We start from the raw sequence: 18,084 nt of genomic DNA, 5'->3' as shown, positions 1-18,084 counted from the left end.
ATTGGCTGAGAAGTGTTTTAGGACATACTGAAGACATGAAAGATATTTAAATGCAAGGTCTTTATTTACACAGGAAATTACCATTATTAATGATTCAATGTGCAATGGGTTGGGAAATGGGAAATACTTGGAATTGTGCCTTACAATTGAAACAATTCCTATGAATAGTCCTATAATTGTTAGTTTAATACCATACTCCTAATTACAGTTCATGGAGAAAGACACATTGGGCTGAATTTTTCTGGCCCCTCGATGCTGTGGGTCGCGGCGCGGGGACCCGTAAAATTCTGTGGGGAGAGGCCCGCCTTGACCTGCAATGTTGAGAAGGGCCCGCTGCATATTACCAGCAACGGGTGAACCGCGGTGTGGCTCCCCCCACTGCCTGGCAGCGGGCCCTGAATCTTCATATGCAGATAAATGTATGCGAAATAACTTACCTGCCGTCCCACGCTGATTTTACAGCCTCCGTTAGGATTTCGCGCGGAGTTCCGAGGTGAGAACCTGGTGGGGAGGAGGGAGGAATAAAATTTTCAAGGCAAGAGGTGTGGAGGAGTGGGGAAATCAATTTTTATTGGACGTGAGGATGGTGGGATGCAGTTGAAGGGCAAAAGATTGAAGGTTGGGGGGGAAACGTTGGGTATTTGACAAAATCAATTGATTGTCATTTCAGGCAATGAAACCCCCCATTGTGGGGGGTTGGGGAAAGGCCTCCATCACTTATTTTTATATTTAATAAAAATCAATTATATTTTCCCTTTAAAAATTATAATTATTTGGAAGGGCTTAAGGCCCTTTAAAAATGGTGCTGGTGCTGCCCAAATCCAATTCAGCCCATTGTACCATGAAATCAACTTATTACTTTAAAATATTAACTGCGGGCTCCCTGGTTATTATTTTACTAATTAGAGTTAATATTCATCCATATAGATGAGTAAAATATATCAATATTCAGGATCGAACCTCCCAAATCAGCAGGAAGCAAAAATGGGGCAACAACTCAGCGATACCTTTGAACAGAACACCCACATTTCATCTCTGTGCTGTGGATCTAGATGCGGCCTAAACTGAAGGGATGAAAGACTCCTCTGCTGGTTCTGAAGTCTTTGTGTGAAATGGGTTTAAACAGGCTGAGTGGGCAGAATTTATAGCACCTATTTGACGCTAATTTGAAAAGGATATGCTACCAAATTATCAACTTCAACTGTGAGGGTGGAGTAAGAATCAAACTTTTAACACTGGTTCCTTGGGGGTGGGCGGCGGGGGAGGGTGTTGTCACTGGGGGTTCTTCTGATGTTGGGACCAAGCTGAGGAAGATCTTCCTCCTGTCCTTTTCTGGTTGTGCACAAACCTGATAACATTTACTATATTGCTCACGTTATTTCTTTGCTCCTAACAATCACTTTTGGTGCACATCCAGACTCATGAATTAGCAGCTGCATTTTAAAGTGGCAACAAGTTCATGAAAAATGTTTGGCAAACTTTTGGGAAAGAAGAAAAACGGTGCCACTTTGTCACACACAAGTAATGCAGCATAATGTTTTAACACAGTATGTTTCATCACGTTTTGTGTCCAGAAGCATTGCATAGCATGCTATCAACATCTGAAAAGCCTGGAGGCCAAAAACCACAGGTATTTTGGATTTTGTAACATGAGGTTGAGCCTCACAAACCTATTCTAACTTTTTGAAGGAAGTAACTGAGTTGTTGGGATGTCAGTCCCATGGATATCAGGACTGATTCTCCAATTGAGCTCTCCTGGCAAGAATTGGCACTTATAGGGCATGCTGTTCGGGAAATCACAGGCTTACAGACCCTGGTATATTAATTTAAATATTTAAATGGATGGAAAATCAGGGGCTGCAGACCCACGATTTTCTGACCCGTGCTGCTTCTCACCAGGAGTTGCCAATCATGGAATCAACCATATAATCTGCTTGAATTTTCAGAGGGACTTGATAAAATTCACATTGTAAGATTAAGCTTCATAGAATAAATGCTAAATAGGCATTGAAAGTTGGACTGAAATCTGGCTAAACAACAGGAAGCAGAAAATGATAATAAATAGGAAAAGCTCTGGTAAGGGATTGTTAGTAGTGGAGATCCATAGGGCTCTTGAGTTCTGAAGAAAGGTCACAGACTTGAAACATTACCTCTGCTTCTCTCTCCACAGATGCACTTTCTGTTTTTATTTCAGATTTCCAGCATCCGCAGTATTTTGCTTTTATTTGATCCATAGGGCACTATTGGGTGGCAGATGGTCGGCACAGACTCGGTGGGCCGAATGGCCTGTTTCAGTCCTGTATCTCTAAACTAAACTAAACTAAACTAAGCTATCAGAAAATATTTATTATTCTTCAATTGCAGAAAGTAACAGGAACAATCCTGTGCTAAAAATAATGCTTTGGCAATAACTTTATATGGGAATTGTGACCCCACTGTCCCTGAAGCCTCCTGCAACTCTGTGTCAGAAGATTTGGAAAAGTCCTTTGAAGTTAAACCAGGAACAAATAAAGTCCAAAATATGCAACTCATCAACAGCAAGTTGTATTTATATATCTCCCTCAACAAAATAAAACCTCCCAAGGGATTTCACAGAAGTGTCATCAAATAAAATTTGACATCACTGAGCCACATAAAGAGATATTAGGGCAGATGACTAAAAGCTTGGTCGAACAAGTAGGTTTGAAGGAAGAAAGAGCGATAAAGAGTCAGAGAGATATAGGGAACGAATTCCAGAGTTTAGGGCCTAGGCAGCTGAAGGCACGGCCACGAGTGGTGGGGGTGATTAAAATCAGGAATGCACAAAAAGCCAGAATTGGAGGAGCAGAGATGTCTCAGAGGATTTTAGGGATGGAGATGATTACAAAGCTAGGGAGGGGCAAGGTCATGGAGGCTTTTGATAATAAGGATGAGATTTTAAAATCGAGGCGTTGCTTAACCAGGAACCAATTTAGGTCAGTGAGCATGGGGATGATGAGCAAACGGAACTTGGTGTGAGTTAGGACCTCAGCAGAAGAGCTTTGGATGATCTTAATCAGTTCTTAATCAGAAAAGGTAAGTGTGTGGGGCCTCGCTGGGTCAATTGGCTGGGCCCCAGTATGGCGGGTGGTGGGGGGGGGGGGTGGCGGGTGGGGTCCATCGAGAGGGTGGGGGGGAGGTCATCCAGCCCTGTGGAAATTCTCTCCCTCCATTTTAAAGCTGGAAATAGACTAGTGCTTTGCCCTATTACCAGTAACAATTGAATGGTTGATAAGAGCTAACTATCTGAACTATTGAATCATTAACAGTCACACCATTAGTGTCTATCAATGATATCAAATATTGCATGGCATGAAAATGGACTCTGTACTACAGCATTCAGTGCAGTGTGAAGATGACTGTTTATCTCCTTTTCTTTTCTATCTTTCTTGTTTTGTTCCCCTTTCTTGTTTCTTTTTCTCTCCTCTGCAGCTCACTCTCCAGCAAAGGGAAGAAATCGTTGAAGAGTTAAATCAGGAATTGTTGATTTCAACAAGCTGGAATCAGGCCAGCTCCTTAAACACTGCAACCACAGAGCAAATTTAGAGAGTAAACATGGCGGTAAAAATGAACTTTACTTCATTGTGTGATCTCCACTGTTTGAACAGGACATTGAAACTACATGGATTCAGTTTCGTTTCTTCAGAAATCGGATTGCATCACTAACAGCTTGAAGGGATCAGATTTTACACTGAAGATCAGTTTCACTTCCCCGTTCCAGGTTGACAGCGTCACTTTAAATTTAGTAAATAGTGTAAATACACAAGTTGCCAACTATCCGGTAGTTTGTTTTTTCTGTATATTTTCTAGGATCCCCGCAGGTCTGGGTTCACCGGAAAGTTTCAGTACTTTGTAACTAGTGGATCTCCTGCGGTATTGCCCAGAAGTCCTCTGCCACCTGATCTTTGCTTCTCTCTCATTTTTCCAGACCCATTGGACTTTTTTCTTTCCCGCTGTATTTCTTACTCTTTCCCCGGTCTGTTTCTCTTTCTCTTAGTTTTTATTTGGCCTACACAGACTTGTCATATAACGAGACATTTGAGAGCATCACGAGCAGGCAAAGTGCAAATGCCACCAGATAGTTTTGTTGAGGGATATAACTCAATGACATAGGACATGGTTTGTATTCTTCCCCCAAGGACATTTGTCATCATAACGGAGTAGGTAAAGATGTGATGAGATGATTTATATAAGCACCTGCTGCCCACTCTTTGGGCTGAATTTTACAGCACCATCGATATCGGGGGTCATGGCGGGGGATACTGGAAATTGCCTCCGGGAGAAGCCCGCCAGGGGCCTCGACGTCGGGAAGGTCTGGCCTCATATTGCCAGCAGTGGCGAGGTCTTGTGGTGGCCCCCCACCGCTTGGCAAGGGTTCAAAATTTCAATATTTAAATTTTTGTAATCAACAATTTAATTACTTACCTGCTCCTGCCGTCCCTGCTCTGTAGCAATATTGCTGCCAGTGGCTGGCACTCCAGCACCTTCAGATCCCCATCTGGGGATACGAGGTGTAACACTGGTGGGGAGTGGGGGAGCAGGTAAGGGTTTCAGTGCGGGGGGAGTTGGTGGAAAAGGGTCACACTTCTCTAATTGGTGTAGGGGCTTCTGGGAAGGGGTAAAGTTCACAGTTTATGAAAAGTGGAGGGGGAAGATCAGGTACGCCAGGTAAGTATTCTGTAGGGGGAGAGGGCAAGGAATGAATTGTATGGTTATTGGGGGTGGGAGAGGGGCCAGAAACATTTATTTCATGTTTTATGTACAGGGGCAGAGAGGAACAAAGTAAAGTAATGCTAAACTTTTGGAAGATACTGCTTAGACCACGGTACCATCCTGGGTACCCACACTGGTGGGAAGGAATCAAGAAAAGTGCAGCAATTTATTTGATCCAAGGTAAATGATCCGCATTATACAAAGGAATCAAAAAAGATAGAAACTTATGTGATGCAAAGTAAATGCATACAGGAAAATCTCCGAAAAATATAAGAAAAAGAAAGCACAGAATATAAGGAGTGACAAGATCTTTGCTATTCTTTAGCACTCATGGGGCTGAGTTTTATGGGCCCCCTCGGGATGGGAATGGAGATGGGAGGGGGTCAATAAAATTGCATGGGTAGGCGGGGAGTGGAGTACCCGTCGCCTTCCCAACACCTTGGACTTTAGTCCAAGGGCGAGGAAGGCCAATGAGAGCCTTCCCGCCCAGGGGCCAATTGATGCCTTGAAGTGGCCAATTAACTTAAGGGCCTCTTCCTGCTGTCCTGGCGAGCCCACTACACTCACCTGTGGTCCGGGGCTCCAGCGCTGGTCCTGGTCCTGGTCTTCCTGTAGTAACAGCAGTGGCCACTGTTTCCAGTGGCATTGCCATTACTACTGAGCTGTCAGCCCTCTGATTAGCCAGCAGCTCTTGTGGAAGAGATCACCATCCTTAAAGGGTCTTTAAAGGGACCCTGACTACAGGCAGTTAAATGGCTGCCTGGACTAAATGCCAAGGGGTCAGGAAGGCGACGGGCACTCCACCGCCTACGTTCCCATCCAGAGGGAGCCCATAAAACTCAGTCTCAAGAGTGCTAAAGAATCGCAAGGATCTTGTCACACTTTATATTTTCTGCTTCTTTCTTCTTGTATTTTTCTGGTGATTTTCCTGTATGTATTTTCTTTGGGTCATATAAGTTTCTATCTTTTGTGATTTCTTTGTATAATGCAGATCATTTACCTCCGATCAAACACAATTCACGCCCGTTGTGGAATTTGGATGGGGGTTCAAAACAGGGCCAAGGTGGGGTTGTCCCCTTCCAGCCTGTCACCGGGACCCCTGTCGTCCAGGTTAAATTCAGGCCTTGGTTTTGAATTTCTTTTTAACTCTGACTTTTTTTCTCACTTTCTCTTGCCACTTTCTGAAATTGTGTCCAGGGACCTTCAGTGAAGTTGTAACTTTCACGCCTGAGTCATGCATACATAAGCAACAAGTTCCCTATTTATATGAGAGTCTGCCACTGTAAATAGTAGTCAGAAGTGTTGTGCAATACCAAAATAAATGGTTTCCCCTGATCCTCCAACACAAATACCAAGTAGAGTGCCCCGCCATTCAGCCCATTGAGCCTGCCCCGCCATTCAGTACGATCTTGGCTGATCATCCACTTCAATGTGTTTTTCCCACACTATCCTCATATACCCTTATGTCATTGATATTTAGAAATCTGTCAATCTCTTCTTTAAACATACTCAATGACTGAGTTCCACACCACGAGCATTAGGGCCCAGCGGACTTCTTTCAGTTTACTATATTTTCTGCACAGCCGCTTCTGCTGCCAATAGAGAACAGCTGACGTTCAAGTTTGACATTGGACAACTACAAAATACAACAGGTATATTTAATATTTAAGATAAGATTTAATATTTAAAATTGAAGCTAGATATAAATATTTAAGATAAATTTGATATAGTGATTCAATAGTTGTTCAGCAGATTGCATTTTTAGTGATGTTTTTAAGTGATTGTTATGAAAATGATAGTGCAAGTACACACCAGTTTATTATAAAACACCAGTGTATTTCCATTTGTATTTTTGTTAATTGGGTCGTGACTTGCGCGATGTTGAAGGCGATGGCTGGCGCTGTCCTCTCTGGGACCAGGGAGCGATGGCCCGACTGTATTCCATTACAGCGATGAGGCCGCACCCAAGGTTTACTGCAACTACAACAACATTTATGATGTTGACGACTCAGCAAAGAAAGGCGCAGAGACCATGACTGGAGATACTAGAGGATGAAATCCCCCTCTCCACTAATTTCAACAGAAGTGTTAACCCACTAATTTCAAATCTGGCCTAATTGTTGGGGGCTGGCGTTTTACACCACCCCGCAGGAGCAGGCTGTCGGGCGAGGACATAAAATTGAGTGAGAGGTGGGGGAATGGGGGCGGGTGCTGCTGTTCCCATCTCGTACCCTTGGCTTCCAGGTCCGGCAGAGGGAGGCTCACCCCTGACTTTTTGGCCAGTGGGCGGGGCTTCCAGCCCAATGTAAAATTCTGGCCGGTGGGGGGGGGAGGGGTGAGACCAGCTCCGCCGGGTCTGGAAACCACACAACAATTTTTGGGTGGCTCATGCCCTTAATTGGCATTGGCTTGGTCTGCCACCCTTCTGGGGCAGGAAGTCCCGCCTCCAGGAGCTGCTGGCCAATCGCCAATCAGCAGGCTGGCATCTCCTCAGTACCAGCAGCTTTCATCTTAAACAATTACTAACTTACAACCTTGTGTCATATTAGGATTTAGGATTAGGTGTCGGCTGCATTTGGTTGGTAACATTCTCTCCTCTGAGTCAGAAGGTTGTGGGTTGAAGTTCCACTCCAAGCACAAAACTCAAAGCTGACACTCCAGTGGAGTGTTGAACTGTCTTGAGGTGCTGGCTGGAATTTTATGGTGGGCATGGGGAAGCCGTCCGCCAATGCAAGAGTTGGTGGTGATCCCGCCTCCACCAGGCATGGGATCCAGACCGGACTTTCAGGTCCCCAGGCCTTTAATTGGTCTTGGGCAAGACTTCCACCTCATTGAGGCAGGAAGTGCTGCCTAATGGAGCTGCCGGCCAATCAGTGGGAGCGATGGCCACTGTTGGCACTGCAACCCAGCTGAAGATTGCAGGGGCAATCAGTCGGGCCCCGGTGAGGCAAGGGAGGTCGGATAGGCGACAAGGGGTGGAGGGTGGGGGTGGTGCGTGTTGGGCGATGGGGGTAGTTGGGGCTTCAGGGGTGGCCCTCCATCGGGCTCAGGTTGACCGATCAGGAGGACCCCCCAGCTGTCAGAAGGCTGCCTCCTTTTATCAGACCCACCAAAGGTTTCTATTCGGTTCGCCAATCTGAACTAATATTGGAGTTGCAGTGCCTAAGTAGTGGCTGATGGACTAATAATGGCAGACACGCAATGCTTTGCTGGACATGATAAAGTCTGAAGAGAGCTGGGGAGAGGAGTGGAGCAGCGCCAGGCTGTTGAAGTTTCTAGCCACCAGGGAAGGTTGAAGACGCTCACTACCTCCTTTTTGCCCGCCCCTGCCGTCTGGCAGAGTGAAATTGCCAGGGCCCCAGGCGATAACCCAACAAGCTGGCAGTGCCCATTTAACCAAGAGAGAGAGCCGAGCCCATTTAACCGGGAGCCCCTTCAACCAGGAGCGAGAGCAGGAGCCCTGATATCTATCTCAAACAGTGTTTACCCAAAATACTTATCGAAAGAAAGATGGCGGCTCATGAATACAGCAAGGAAAGGAAAATTGATCCTGAATGTCGAGCATTCAAACACTCTTGGACAACGAGGGCCATATTGTGTCTGATGTGACAAGAAGGTAGCTGTTTTCAAGGAATACAATATCAAGCGACATTATTCTTGTAAGATACGTTTCTAATGCCTTTAACTTTCCGAAATTTGTTCACCCCTACGGAGGACAAAAATTGTAATGTGGCCCCTCATGCAAAAAGTTTGGACACCGATGCTCTATCCTCTATCCATGTGTCATATATTAGTGCCAATATTGGGCTGGATTTTATAGTTCACCACCCGCCTGTCACTAGGCCCTTAAGTGGCCTATTAATGGAGTCAGGGGGTGTTGCCTTGTAAAACGAGGAACCTACCTGTGGCTTGGGGGTGGGGCCCTCCTCTATGGGCAATCTGTGGTTCATGGAGGGCCCTGGCTGGAAAACAATGCACCTCCCAGGGCTCCACTCCTCCTGGGCTTTATGACCACCACCGCACCCACCCCCCCCCCCCCCCCCCCCGCAACCCCACTCGCTGCGGCCTTCCGGACTGGCCTCAGCAACCCCTCCTCTCTTACCTGAGGTCTGGGGTTCCAGCGCTGGGCCTGGGTCCCAGGCTTCTGCAATACCGGCAGTGGCCACTGCTCCCAGTGATTGGCCGGCAGCTCTTGGAGGCAGGATCCTCCAAGGGACAGGGATGCTGGCGCGGGACACTCGGACAGGAAAACAACAGAGGATCTCTCTGAGGCTTGGGGGTGGGGGGCGGGGTGGGACATGAAAAGGCTGAGGCAGGAAGCCCCGTCTCCTCCACAAAATCCAGCCCATCATGAGCTCTTATCTTGTGTAATAACCTTTTTATGTGGCACTTTATCAATTCCCTTTTGGAAATTCAAATACATCTACTGGTTTTTATTATTTATTTATTTATTCCCCTCTAATGAAAGACTTTTTTTAAGTTTACAGTGTGCAAATTAGCAGATTATCATGTTGTGGATAGCTGGAGCTGCAGCTATAGGTGCAGGTAAGCACTATTTGACTGCAAAATATATATATTTTTAAATAATAGACAAAAACATCCTAGGAAGGGGACTACTGAAGTGGATCTAGCAGCAGTATTGCACATTACACAAAGTGTGACAATGCTCTCAAAAATTTACAAAGGAAATTAGTAGATCTCCCATTGCATTGCTCATTGTTAGTCGGAGGATATCGACTCGGAGTCAGAAGGTCGTATGTTCAATTTCCACTCCAGAGACTTGAGCAAATAACCTCGGCTGATACATCTTTGCAGTACTGAGGGAGTGCGGAATTGTCGGAGGTGTCATCTTTCAGATGAGCTGTTAAACCGAGTTTGATCACCAATAACCTGCTCACTGATACTGAATTGAGGTTTCACCAGGACCCTCAGCTCCAGAACTCATTACAGCCTTGATTCAAATACGGACAAAAAAGCTGAATTTTAGACATGAGATGAGAGTGACTGCCCTTGACATCGGGGCAACATTTGATCGAGTGCAGCATCAAGGAGCCCTAGTAAAATTGAAATCAATGGGAATTCAGAGAGAAATCTCCACTGGCTTCAGTGTTACCTAGTACAAATTAAGATGTTTGTGGCTGTTCGAGACAAATCATCTGAGCCTCCAGACATCACTCAGGGTAATGGCTTAGGCCCAACCGTCTTCAGCTGCTCCATCAATGATCTTCACTCCATTGTAAGGTCAGAAGTCGGGATGTTTGTTAGTGATTGCATAATGTTAATTGCATTCTCAATCTCTCAGATATTGAAGCAAATTATAACCAAATGCAGCAAGACCTGGACAACATCCAGACTTGTGCTGATAATTGGCAAGTAACTTTCATGCCACACAAGTGCCAAACAATGACCATTTCCAACAAGAGACAGTCTAACCAACTCCCCTTGTTATTCAATATTATTACCATCAATGAATCCCCTACCATCAATATTCTGTGGTTATCATTGACAAGGAACTTAACAGAACCAGCCATACAAATACTGTGACTGCAAGAGCAGGTCGGAGGCTGGAAATTCTGTGGTGAGTAACTCTCCCCTCGTGACTCCCCAAAGCCTGTCCACCATCTAAAAGGCACAAGTCAGGAGTGTGTTGGAGTACTCTCCACTTGCCTGGATGAGTGCAGCTCTAACAACACTCATACAGCTCAACAACGTTTATGACAAAGCAGCCCATTTGATCTGTACCCCATCCACCACCTTAAACATTTACTCCCTCCACCACCAGAACAACTTGGTCGCCGTGTGTACCATCTACAAGATGCACTGCAGCAACTCACCAAGGCTCCTTAGACAGCACCTTCCAAACACCCAGCCTCTACCACCTTGTAGTGCAAGGGCAGCAGGCTCATGGGAACACCAACAGCTCCAAGTTCCCCTCCCAAATCACACACCATCCTAACTTGGAACTGTATCACTTTTCCTTCATGGTCACTGGGTCAAAATCTTGGAACTTCCTGTCTAATTGCACTGTGGGAGTACCTTCAGCACATGGACTGCAGTGGTTCAAGAGGACAGCTCACCACCACCTTCTCAGGAACAGTTAAGGATGGCCAATAAATGCTGGCCATTCCAGCCATGTCCACATCCTTGAATTAATAAATTTCAAAAAATGTATAAAATCCCATGGTTCAATTAAAAGAAGTACAGGGCAGTTCTCCCAGTGTCCTGGACAACATTTATCCTTTAGCATCACTAAAACAGATTGTCTGGTCATTACCTCATTGATATTAGTGGGACCTTGCTGTGTGAAAATTAACTGCTGCATTTTTTACATTATGACACTGACTGCATCTCAGAAAAGTACCTCATTTGTTGTTAACCACTTTTGGAAGTACTGCGGTCATGCAAGGTGTTATATAAATGCAAGTTCTTTTTATATTACAGTCCTCCAAACAGCCAGGGAGAGATAGAGGAGCAGATATATGGGCAAATTTCTGAGAGGTGTAAAAATAATAGGGTAATAATAGGGGATTTCAACTTCCCCGATATCAACTGGGATAGTCTTAGTGCAAAAGGCTAAAAGGGGGTGGAATTTTTAAAATGCATACGGGCGAACTTTTTGAGCCAGCACGTAGAAAGTCCTACAAGAGAAGGGGCAGTACTGGACCTAGTCCTAGGGAATGAAGCCGGACAAGTGGTAGAAGTATCAGTGGGGGAGCATTTCGGGGATAGTGACCGTAACGCTAAGATTTAAGGCAGTTATGGAAAAGGACAAAAAGGGACTGGTAATAAAGGTACTGTATTGGGGGAAGGCCAATTTCAATATGATAAAACTGGCCAAAGTGGGCTGGGAGCAGCTACTTGTAGGAAAGTCTACATCAGACCAGTGGGAGTCATTCAAAGAAGAAATAGTGAGAGTTCAGAGCCAACATGTAACCATTAAGGTGAAGGATAGGACCAACAAGTCCAGGGAACCCTGGATGTCAAGGGATATAGAGGATTGGATAAGGAAGAAAAAAAGGAGGCTTATGGCAGATTCAGAGTGCTAGAAACAGTGGAGGTCTTAGAGGAGTATAGAAAGTGTAGGGGGGTACTTAAAAAAAGTAATTAGGAGAGCGAAGAGGGGACATGAAAAAACCAATGGCGAGCAAGATAAAGGAAAATCCCAAGGCGTTTTATAACTATATTCAGGGCAAGAGGATAATCAGGGAAAGCGTAGAGCCCATTAGGGACCAAAGTGGCAATCTGTGTGCGGAGCCGGAGGACATTGGTGAGGCTTTAAATGATTACTTTTCATCTGTGTTCATTATGGAGAAGGACAATGTAGGTGCAGAGATCAGGGAGGGGGATTGTGATATACTTGAACATATTAGCATTGAAAGTCATAGAGTCGTACTGCATAGAAACAGGCCCTTCGGCCCACCACGTCCATGCCGACCATAATGCCTATCTATACTAATCCCACCTGCCTGCATTAATTCCATATCCCTCTATGCCTTGCTCATTCAAGTACCTGTCCAGATGCCTCTTAAATGTTGCTACTGTTCTTGCCTCCTCCACCTCCTCAGGCAGCTCATTCCAAATACCCACTATTCTTTGTGTGAAAAATGTACCCCTTTGATCCCTTTTAAACCTCCTCCCTTTCACCTTAAATCTATGCCCTCTAGTTTTAGTCACCCCTACCATGGGAAACAGACTCTGGCTGTCTACCCTATTTATGCCTCTCATAATTTTATATACCTCTAGCATGACCCTTCTCAGCCTTCTTTGCTCCAGGGAAAACAGACACAGCCTATCCAATTTCTCTTTATAACTCAAGCCCTCCAAACCAGGCAACATCCTTGTGAATCTTTTCTGCAGTTTTAGCAGGCTTAACAGTGGATAAATCCCCAGGCCCAAATGAGATGTATCCCAGGCTGTTATGTGAGGCAAGGGAGGAGATGGCAGGGGCTCTGACACAAATTTTCAAATCCTCTCAGTAGGTTCGCAGATGACATGAAAATTGGTGGTGTCGTAAATAGTGAGGAGGAAAGCCTTAGATTACAGGACGATATAGATGGGCGGAGCAGTGGTAAATGGAATTTAATCCTGAGGAGTGTGAGGTGATGCATTTTGGGAGGACTAACAAGGCAAGGGCATATACAATGGATGGTAGGATCCTAGGAAGTACAGAGGGTCAGAGGGACCTGGGTGTACTTGTCCATATATCACTGAAGGCAGCAACACAGGTAGATAAGGTGGTTAGGAAGGCATATGGGATACTTGCCTTTATTAGCTAAGGCATAGAATATAAGAGCAGGGAGGTTATCTGTATAAAACACTAGTTAGGCCACAGCTGAAGTACTGTATACAGTTCTGGGCACCACACTATGGAAGGATGTGATTGCACTGGAGAGGGTGCAGAGGAGATTCACCAGGATGTTGTCTGGGCTGGAGCATTTCAGCTATGAAGAGAGACTGAAAAGGCTTGGGTTGTTTTCCTTAGAGCAGAGAAGGCTGAGGGCGCAGCTGATTGAGGTATATAAAATTGAGGGGCATTGATAGGTTAGATAGGAAGAAACTTTGTCCGTTAGCAGAGGGGTCGATAACCAGGGGGTGTTGATTTAGGGTAAGGGGCAGGTGGTTTAGAGGGGATTTGAGGAAAAACTTTTCACCCAGGGGGTGGTTGGAATCTGGAACGCACTGCCTGAAGAGGTGGTAGAGGCAGGAACCCTTACAACATTTAAGAAGTATTTAGATGAGCACTTGAAACGCCATAGCATACAAGGCTACGGGCCAAGTGCAGGAAAATGGGATTAGAATAGTTAGGTGCTTGATGGCCGGGAGAGACACGGTGGACTGAAGGGCCTGTTTCTGTGCTGTATAACTCTATGACTCTATATAGTCTTGCATCTATCCATGTCATATTTGTGTTGCTATTTCACTCTCTATCGCTCTCACATTCTACTTTTTTACTCCATCTCTTGCCAGAACTTGATTTTCTTTTTTTGCTTGTTTCTCTATGTTCTTCTGCTCCCATATGTTTTTATTTTCAGATGCGGTGGGTAGTGGAAGCCATAGCCATTTATTTCTTATCCCTTTCGCCAGCTACTTCTGTTCCTATTCCCCAGCTCCCTACCCTCACACCACCAAAGCATGATCCAGAACCCAATTTCTTAGAAGGAAACTGAAAAACTAGCAGTCCATAGCTCGATTGGCGGTTTAGAGACCACCCAACAGACAACTAGACAGGATCAACTTCGAGGGCAGTCTCCCAGGGGTCTCGTTTTGGGGAAAGAATTTTGGTAGGAGTCTGCGTCAACTGAGGCCCAAACTATTTCCTTGCGGTGTCTGGAAAAGCACTCCTGCACCTCTAGGCCTCACAAGAAAAGCAAAAACGCTTTATTTCTATGGGCCTCTTCTGCCTGGAGCTCCTTCTTCACCCCGCAGAAAATCTACAACGGTATCGCTGCTCATGACAGCAGTTAAAGTTGCAGTTGGATCCTGATGTCATCAGGACCTGACACGCATATGTAAAGAAGGCCTGAGCTGGCTTTGGACTTGTGTTCTTGACACCTATTCAGTAGAGCAGGTTAAAATTCAAATCAGTGAATCCCTGATGAATTTCTGTTGGGTAAGTTTCCTGGTCAATTTTAACTCCCACCCACCTAGTTTCTGCTGGGTGGGCCGGTTTAGATCACCCCTGATATGTTTAAAGTAGACAACAGTGATGTAATATATTATTTTCAAGTAATTCAGCAGCTGTATCAACTAAAGAAGGAAGGACACGGTAGGAAGTTATGGTGTACAATGGGACTATCACAGTATAGGAACATAGGAGCAGGAGTAGGCCATTCAGCCCATCGAGCCTGCCCCGCCATTCAGTATGATCATGGCTGATCATCCACTTTAATGCCATTTTCCCACAATATCCTCATATCCCCTTATGTCACTTGTATTTACAAATTTGTCAATCTCTGCTTTAAACATACTCAATGACTGAGTTTTCACAGCCCTCTGGGGTAGTGAATTCCAAAGATTCACAACCCTCTGAGTAAAGAAATTTCTCCTCATCTCTGACCTAAGCTTCCCCCTTATTTTGAAATTGTGTCCCCTGGTACGAGACTCCCCAACCAGGGGAAACATCTTAGCTGCATCTACCCTGTCTATCCCTTTAAGTATTTTGTAGGTTTCAATGAGATTACTCTCATTCTTCGAAACTCTAGAGAATACAGGCCCAGTTTCCCCAATCTCTCTTCAGAGGACAGTCCTGCCATCCCGGGAACAAGTCTGGTGTTGCACTCCCTCTATGGCAATAATACCCTTCCTAAGGTAAGGGGACCAAAACTGCACGCAGTACTCCAAGTGCAGTCTAACCAATGTTCTATACAATTGAAGCAAGATTTTACTACTCCTGTACTCAAATCCTCTTGCGATAAAGGCTAACATACCATTAGCCTTCCTAATTGCTTGCTGCACCTGCGTGTTAGCTTTCAGTGACTTATTGACAAGGACACCGAGGTCCCTTTGTACGTCTACACCTTCTAATCTCTTAGCATTTAAGAAATACTCTGCACATCTATTCCTCCTACCCAAGTGGATAACCTCACATTTTTCCACATTATATTCCATCTGCCACGTTCTTGCCCACTCATTAAGTCTGTCCAAATCCCCTTGAAGCTACTTGGCATCTTCCTCACAACACACATTCCCACCTAGTTTTGTGTTATCCGTGAACTTGGAAATATTACATTTGGTTCCCACATCCAAATCAATGTTAGATATTGTGCAGAGCTGGGGCTCAAACACTGATCCCCGCGTATCCCACTAGTCACAGCCTGCCAACGTGAGAATGAGCCAGTTATTCCCACTCTCTGCTTTCTGCCTGTTAACCAATCCTTAATCCATGCCAGTATAGTACCTCCTATCCCATGTGCTTTAATTTTGCAAACCAATCTCCTGTGGGGGACTTTATCAAAAGCCTTCTGAAAATCCAGGTATACCACATCCACCGACTCCCCTTTATCAATTCTGTTCGTAACATCCTCAAAAAAAACTCCCAACGGGTTCATCAAACATGATTTCCCAATCAGATCATTATTATCCAAGTGTCCATTTATCACATCCTTTAGAATGGATTCGAGCATTTTCCCAATGACTAATGTAAGGCTAACAGGTTTGTTATTCCCTGTTTTCTCTCTCCTTTCCTTCTTAAATAGTCAGGTGACATTTGCAACCTTCCAATCTGCAGGAACTGCTCCAGAATCTATAGAATTTTGGAAGATGATCACCAATGCATCCACTATTTCCATAGCTACCTCTTTTAACACTCTGGGATATAGAATATCAGGTCCTGGGGACTTATCAACCTTCAGCCCCATTAATTTCTCCTATACAACTTTCTTACGTATACTAATTTCTAATAAGTAATATTAGTTCAGTCACAGTGCACGTAATGTGACAACTTACAGCACTACCTTTACATACAGTATGATTAGATTGCTGCAAGCAGTCAATATTTTACTATTTGATAGATGTTCCTCTATAATTTTCAGTCCAAGCATCACAAAATGAATCATGAGATACATTTGTTGGTAGCTGTTATTCTTGAACTGCTGTTTAATTCTGCTACCTCTATTCGGCTTCAGTGCTGTTCAAGGTTGAGCGATAGAATTTTGATGGGAGTTCTCCAGATTATCTGCAATAACTTTTGAATATAAGCAAAAACCTTGAAGAAAAGGCACAAGTGGCCATTTGTATCATTTCTGTAGGTTTTCTGCTAAAATTACAGCAAATAATCCGGAGCACCCCTGTGGAAATTCCAGATAGGGGATCTTGAGGAAAATTGTGAAGCATATCTTGGATCTGGATTATTATAAATATAATTGATATTGCAAAATACTGGATTGAAATGTTGTAAAGGAAATAAACCATCATTGCAGACAGGAAGAATTCTGATATGCTACAATTGTATGTATCAGGCTTTAGGCAATATTGTTAAGCTCCTGTGTGTATATGTGTTGTGTTTAAATGTGGATGTTTCATCCTTCAGTTACAACCATTGTTGCTGCGCCAGTGGTTCTGGGAGCAGTGGGATTTACCAGCGCTGGAATAGCAGGCAGTTCTATTGCATCAAGTATGATGTCTACAGCAGCTGTCGCCAATGGAGGAGGTGTAGCAGCTGGAAGTCTGGTGGCTGTCCTTCAGTCTGCTGGTAAGCTTCAGTGATAAGTAATGAACATTTCTCAGTCTTTCTTGTTTAAAGCCTCCCTGATAGTATTTGAATTCCTGGGCATCTATGATAGTGCTGAATAAATTTTTATATTACCCAATTGTCTCGGAAACTTATCAGTACAGTTTTAATAGAAGCGAGAAGGCACTTTTGCAATAAATGTTAATACTATTATGTTTTAACCTCAACAACATGCTAATGATAAATGAGTTGGCTTTATTGTAAATACAAATAAAGAAATTAACAGTAAAATCAGTTATAATAGGGTTTTGATCTTTCCTCTGGATACTGTTTAGATCTGGATTATAAGAATTGTTGATTATTAACAAATTGTTGACATGTCATATTGTGTGCAATTAATTCACATTTATATTTTTCTTTTCTTTAAAGGGGCCGCTGGACTCTCTGCAGGTGCCAACATTGTGTTGGGAACTGCAGGTGCTTTCCTAGGTTCGATCCTACGCTACGGAAAGTAAAAGTGCCTTAAGACAACTGAAAATAATGAACATCTTTCCTTTACATGCTGTATATGAAGAAGAATCTGACTGAAAATAAATAAAGGCTCTGAATATTATGTCTTTTCTCTGTGACTGTTTTGCCTTTCAGAATATAGCAGTGTGAAAGATATTATGCAGCAGTTAAGCTCTGGCAGTAGGTTTTAATCTCCCATCATCGTCAACTACACCCCGTTTCAAGCCAAAATTCTAGCCATGAAACATTCACTATCTCTATTCTGGATTAATGAGCAATTGTATCAGTTTTTCTTTTACATTTACTTCTGACTATTTTTTTTGCCTTTAACTAAATTGTGTGTTACAGGAGTATACCCTGTTATGTACAATTTTGAAAATCTCATGGTTGCTTTAATGGCCAGGTAAACTTCTTTCAAACCGATGGATTGTTTTAAGATCCTAGTTGAAGAGTTTTCATGTTTGAGATGTATTTGTACTTGTGTTTATTTTTTTAAGACACAGAAGTTCCTTTGCTTGTTTCTAAAGACTGGAATCCTCTTCACATTATATTTGGGTTACTGCCAATCAGTAAGTTTTTTTTTAACATCCAAGCTTTTTAAAAAAAACTTCCATTTTATTATCTCCTTATCTCATGTAGAATGGGCAGATAACTGAATGATGGAATGCCAAGAC

General features: G+C 44.0%; 1 protein-coding gene across 2 annotated transcripts; it reads left to right on the top strand.

Annotated features, from left to right (window-relative positions):
* Nucleotides 1–6,038: 6,038 nt before the first annotated feature.
* On the top strand, nt 6,039–17,513 carry LOC137346952 (interferon alpha-inducible protein 27-like protein 2). 2 transcript variants are annotated; one of them, XM_068010906.1, is made up of 4 exons: nt 6,039–6,383; nt 9,212–9,276; nt 16,760–16,921; nt 17,330–17,513. In XM_068010906.1, exons 2-4 carry the CDS (start codon nt 9,240–9,242, stop codon nt 17,413–17,415), a joined length of 285 nt encoding a protein of 94 aa, XP_067867007.1. In that variant the 5' UTR covers nt 6,039–6,383; nt 9,212–9,239; the 3' UTR covers nt 17,416–17,513. The 2 variants fall into 2 exon arrangements, with proteins under 2 accessions (XP_067867007.1, XP_067867006.1); XM_068010905.1 differs by having other exon boundaries at nt 6,040–6,383; nt 9,219–9,276.
* Nucleotides 17,514–18,084: the final 571 nt, after the last annotated feature.

This window comes from Heterodontus francisci, chromosome 31 (assembly GCF_036365525.1).
Source record: "Heterodontus francisci isolate sHetFra1 chromosome 31, sHetFra1.hap1, whole genome shotgun sequence".
NCBI classification, from domain to species: Eukaryota; Metazoa; Chordata; class Chondrichthyes; order Heterodontiformes; family Heterodontidae; genus Heterodontus; species Heterodontus francisci.
The sequence above is the reverse complement of the archived record's forward strand: the minus strand, read 5'-3'. Positions and strand labels throughout refer to the sequence as shown.